Raw genomic sequence first — 5,000 nt, 5'->3', positions numbered from 1 at the left:
GCTGACACACGCAGGCACGCAGACACACACACGCAGACGCACCCGCAGACACACGGACAAACATGCAGACATGCAGACACACATGCACACGCAGACACACACGCACACGCAGACACACATGCAGACACGCACACACGAACAGACACACACGCAGACACACACACACAATGTCTAAATGCTCTCTTTCTTTCTCCTCTCATGTCTGCTCTCATATTCAATAACACGTGTAAAGTCTGATCTCTCAGAGTGCTGAACATTGGAGCTGCTCTCCAGAGCTGAGGCCTGAGCCTGTTTCAGACGTGGGTGTGGTGGAGGAACTGAACCTCTGCTTCACCTACACACAGGGTTCATGTCTTGTATAGTGGGGTGTGAGTGGAAGACAATCCCATGAGCCATTAAAGCACTACAATATGGTTTCCATAACAAAGGCTGGTCACAGGCACACGCTGTCAATACACACGTTCTCACGTTGACGTGGTGATGCAAGGACACGTTTATATAACACATGTATGGAAGGAGTCTTCAGTGTCATCGTGTCTTAGTTAATCAAAGTCCTTTTATTTTTTCGCTCACACACTCACTCGTCTTTGTGTTTGTACTGTACATACAAAAAGTCCAGAGTTCCTGGAGAAGGATCTGTATGGTTCCTGTATGGAGTTCCCAGGAACCACATGTAGATGTGGAGGTTATGGAGAGGATCCTCCTCAGATGTATTTATCGGTTGTGTGTTGTATGTCTGAGCGTCACTGACATAAGGGGAGGAGAGTCACAGCACTCTGTCACACACACACACACACACACACACACACACACACACACTGCAAGTTAGAGAGGAACTATGTATGTACTCTGCACACACACTTTTTGTGTGCGAGTTGTGTTGTATTTGTGTATTTGGTTTTATATTTATATAGGTGTGTGTGTGTGTGTGTGTGTGTGTGTGTGTGTGTGTGTGTGTGTGTGTGTGTGTGTGTGTGTGTGTGTGTGTGTGTGTGTGTGAAGGTCACCAGACCTCTGCTGTAAGTGTTGGTTATATAACTGACCTCAGTTCAGCAGTTTCAGTGCTACAGAGTTCAGTCTTATGGAATGTCAGAGTCAGACGCTGGATCAGTGCTGAATGTCAGACACACACACTGAATGCAGTCTCACACACACACACACACACACACACACACACACACACACACACACACACACACACACACACACACACTGTGGCTGGAGAGGCTGGAATATTTGCATGGGTTTTTGCAGCAAAGTTTAAAGGAAAGTGTGTTTGTGTGTGTGTGTGTGTGTGTGTGGGTGTGTGTGGGTGTGTGTGGGTGTGTGTGGGTGTGTGTGGGTGTGTGTGGGTGTGTGTGTGTGTCCGACAGAGAGACAGAGCTGTGAGCTGTTGCAGCTGAGCACACACACTCTGGTTACATCTCTGTAGATATTTACCTTCAGCATGTTGGAGCATGAACACAATTTACACACTCCTAAATGTACCAATACACACACACACACACACACACACACACACACACACACACACACACACTTTTGACTGATAAACTTGATGCTGTCTGTTCGTCATCACATTTTCACACTTTGTTGGAATGCAGGATTCCAAGTGACTCTCATCTCTTTTTTTCTTTTGCAGGACTTAACAGACCTGACTCAGCGAAACGAATGCCTCGATCTGAAAGGTGAGACATCATTCAACACACACACACACACACACATGCACACACGCGTGCGCGTGCGCGTTTGTTTAAGACCAGCTTTTCGTGTTGAGTGAGGAACACCACAGGTATGAGGGTTTATGATGATTAAGAGTTGGGGGGGCGGGGCTAGGAGCTGTGCTCACTTCTGATTGGTTACATCACACAGTGTACTGGGTTGCGTTCTCTCTCCCCATGTGGTTCTTCATGTAGAGATCACACTTGGGTCAGAGAGGTGGACTCGGTCCAGGAAGTGAATCAAACATACTGTGATCTGGCACATAGAAAGGATCAGAGTTATTATTATACAAATATTTGTGACTGATATTTATCTAATTATCTCATTTATCTGGTTAAATATATGTGTTTCAAGTCATTATGTTAGTAATTATCTGAATAAATGGTATGGTGTGTGTGTGTGTGTGTGTGTGTGTGTGTGTGTGTGTGTAGGTGAGAAGTTGGACTACCGGGCGTGTGAGTCTCTGGAGGAGATTTTTAAGCGAGTGCAGTTTAAAGTGGTGGATCTGGAACAGACGAACCTGGATGAAGATGTGAGTTGTGCTTTATTTGATGATTTTAAAAGTATTCAGTATTCAGCACTGTTTTGAGGTCAGAGCTGTTTACTGACGTCCACACCGACACAATTAATGCATACATCATCTAATAAATCCTGCAGAGTGTATCATGCACAGGTCAGACACATCATCATGAGCACCTCTCTAATATCGTGTTGGTCCCTTTTTGCTGCTAAAACAGTCGTGACCCAACGAGCATCAACAGCATGAACTTCTTCAGCAGTTTGAGCTACAGGAGCTCGTCTGTTGGATCGGACCAGCCTTCACTCCACACCTGCATCAATGATCCTTGTCCCCCACGACCCTGTCACTGGTTCATCACTGTTCCTTCCTTGGAGCACATTTGATAGATTCTGACCACTGCAGACCAGGAACATCCCACAAGAGCTGCAGATTTGGAGACGCTCTGACCCAGACGTCTAGACGTCACAATTTATCAAACTCACTCAAATCCTTACACACATTTTTCCTTCTAACATCAACTTTAAGCACAAAATGTTCATCTGCTGCTTAATAAATAAATCCACCCACTAACAGGAGCCATGATGAAGATCATCAGTGTTCTTCACTTCACCACTCAGTGTTATAATGTCATAATGTAGTGTTATAATGTAATGCCTGGTCAGTGTATATAATCTCATGTTGAATTACATTGCTGATTTTAAGATGTGTGTGTGTGTGTGTGTGTGTGTGTGTGTGTGTGTGTGTGTGTGTGTGTGTGTGTGTGTGTTTGTGTCACAGGGAGCGTCTGCATTATTCGATATGATCGAGTATTATGAGTCCGCCACTCACCTCAACATCTCCTTCAACAAGCACATCGGGACTCGAGGCTGGCAGGCCGCCGCCCACATGATGAGAAAGGTGAGAGTCACAGCTGGGTTATTACATCACATCACAGCTGGGCTATTACATCACAGCTGGATTATTACTTTACATTACACATCTGGATTATTACATCACAGCTGGGCTATTACATCACAAAAACACTGGTTTATTTCATCACAGCTGGATTGTTACATCACATCAAAATCCTTACACTTTTAAATAAACCTATAAACGATGTGATCTCAGTCTCGAACTCTTTACTGACTATAATGTTACTCTCCCATCACGATCCAGTGGTTCTGTTCAGTTCGATTTCAGAATATTTTAGGTGGAAAAGTTATGACAGTAGACCTATTTAAAAATTTTGAGTCATAAACAGTTTAAAACATTATTTAGGAGAAATAAGTAAAACAGCTATGATCAAGTTTAATGTTGAGAATAAAATGTATTAAAAGATTTGCCATATCTCAAAAATGGGGTTGAAATAGAGCTCTAAAGTCCCTAAACTGCACAGATTCTGCAGCCTAGTTCTCAGGTTCCGTAGAGATCATCAGATGTTTCAGTAAAACACTGATCATGTGACCAATCTAATGCCTCACTCTATATTATACATCTCTGGGTTATACATCCTGACCTCTAGTGTTCACACAGTGTCATTACATATTTCATAAAATCACATTTCCTCTATACATCTTCCTTCTAATTGGTCTTTACTTGATATGTAGTGTGTGTGTGTGTCTGTGTGTGTGTGCATGTGTGTGTGTGTGTGTGTCCAGACGAGTTCTCTGCAGTACCTGGATGCGAGGAACACTCCATTGCTGGATCATTCTGCTCCGTTTGTGGCTCGTGCTCTGAGGATCAGCGGCAGTCTAACGGTTCTGCACCTGGAGAACGCCGGACTGTCAGGACGTCCGCTAATGCTGCTGGGTACAGGAGACTATTTAGATCAGACTTGATCTGACACAGTAAGACTAGAATGGATGCTTCATGTTGGACTCAGCTGGATGAGATGTATTGGGTGTAGTGTTGGTGCAGAGTGAGATTTACCTCTACCTGAAATTCTTTATTTTTGTTCTTCGTGGCATTTTAGATGTGTGTGTGTGTGTGTGTGTGTGTGTGTGTGTGTGTGTGTGTGTGTTTTTTTTTGTTTTTTTTTACAGCTACAGCTCTGAAGATGAACATGAACCTGCGTGAGCTTTACCTGGCTGATAATAAGCTAAACGGGCTGCAGGACTCGGCGCAGCTGGGAAACCTGCTCAAGTTTAACTACAACATCCACATCCTCGACCTGAGGAACAACCACATCCTCGACTCAGGTCTCACCTCCACCTCTCTCTCTCCCTCTCTCACCTCCTCCTGTCTCCCTCTCTCTCACCTCCTCCTGTCTCCCTCTCTCTCACCTCCTCCTGTCTCCCTCTCTCTCACCTCCTCCTGTCTCCCTCTCTCTCACCTCCACCTGTCTCTCTCCCTCTCTCACCTCCACCTCTCTCTCTCTCTCTCTCTCTCCCTCTCCCTCTCCCTCTCTCTCACCCACACCTGTCTCTCTCCCTCACTCACCTCCACCTGTCTCTCTCCCTTACTCACCTCCACCTGTCTCTCTCTCTCTCTCACCTCCACCTCTCTCTCTCTCTCTCTCTCTCTCTCCCTCTCCCTCTCCCTCTCTTTCACCCACACCTGTCTCTCTCCCTCACTCACCTCCACCTGTCTCTCTCCCTCACTCACCTCCACCTGTCTCTCTCCCTCACTCACCTCCACCTGTCTCTCTCCCTCTCTCACCCACACCTGTCTCTCTCTCTCACCTTCACCTGTCTGTCTCCCTCTCTCACCTCCACCTGTCTCCCTCTCTCTCATCTCCACCTGTCTCTCTCACCTCCACCTGTCTCTCTCCCTCTCCCAC

The 5,000-nt window shown here is 45.7% G+C and overlaps 1 protein-coding gene across 2 annotated transcripts in view; it reads left to right on the top strand.

Annotated features, from left to right (window-relative positions):
• ppp1r37 (protein phosphatase 1, regulatory subunit 37) overlaps positions 1 to 5,000 on the top strand; it is a 20,045-nt gene that overhangs the window by 7,584 nt on the left and 7,461 nt on the right. For both annotated transcript variants that reach the window (XM_083552911.1, XM_083552910.1), the window contains exons 3-7: positions 1,643 to 1,688; positions 2,154 to 2,254; positions 3,020 to 3,139; positions 3,880 to 4,030; positions 4,264 to 4,419. In XM_083552911.1, the coding sequence (XP_083409037.1) occupies positions 1,643 to 1,688; positions 2,154 to 2,254; positions 3,020 to 3,139; positions 3,880 to 4,030; positions 4,264 to 4,419 (574 nt within the window). The remainder of the gene's footprint in view (positions 1 to 1,642; positions 1,689 to 2,153; positions 2,255 to 3,019; positions 3,140 to 3,879; positions 4,031 to 4,263; positions 4,420 to 5,000) is intronic.

The sequence above is a fragment of the Silurus aristotelis genome (assembly GCF_946808225.1).
Source record: "Silurus aristotelis genome assembly, chromosome: 10".
NCBI classification, from domain to species: Eukaryota; Metazoa; Chordata; class Actinopteri; order Siluriformes; family Siluridae; genus Silurus; species Silurus aristotelis.
The sequence above is the reverse complement of the archived record's forward strand: the minus strand, read 5'-3'. Positions and strand labels throughout refer to the sequence as shown.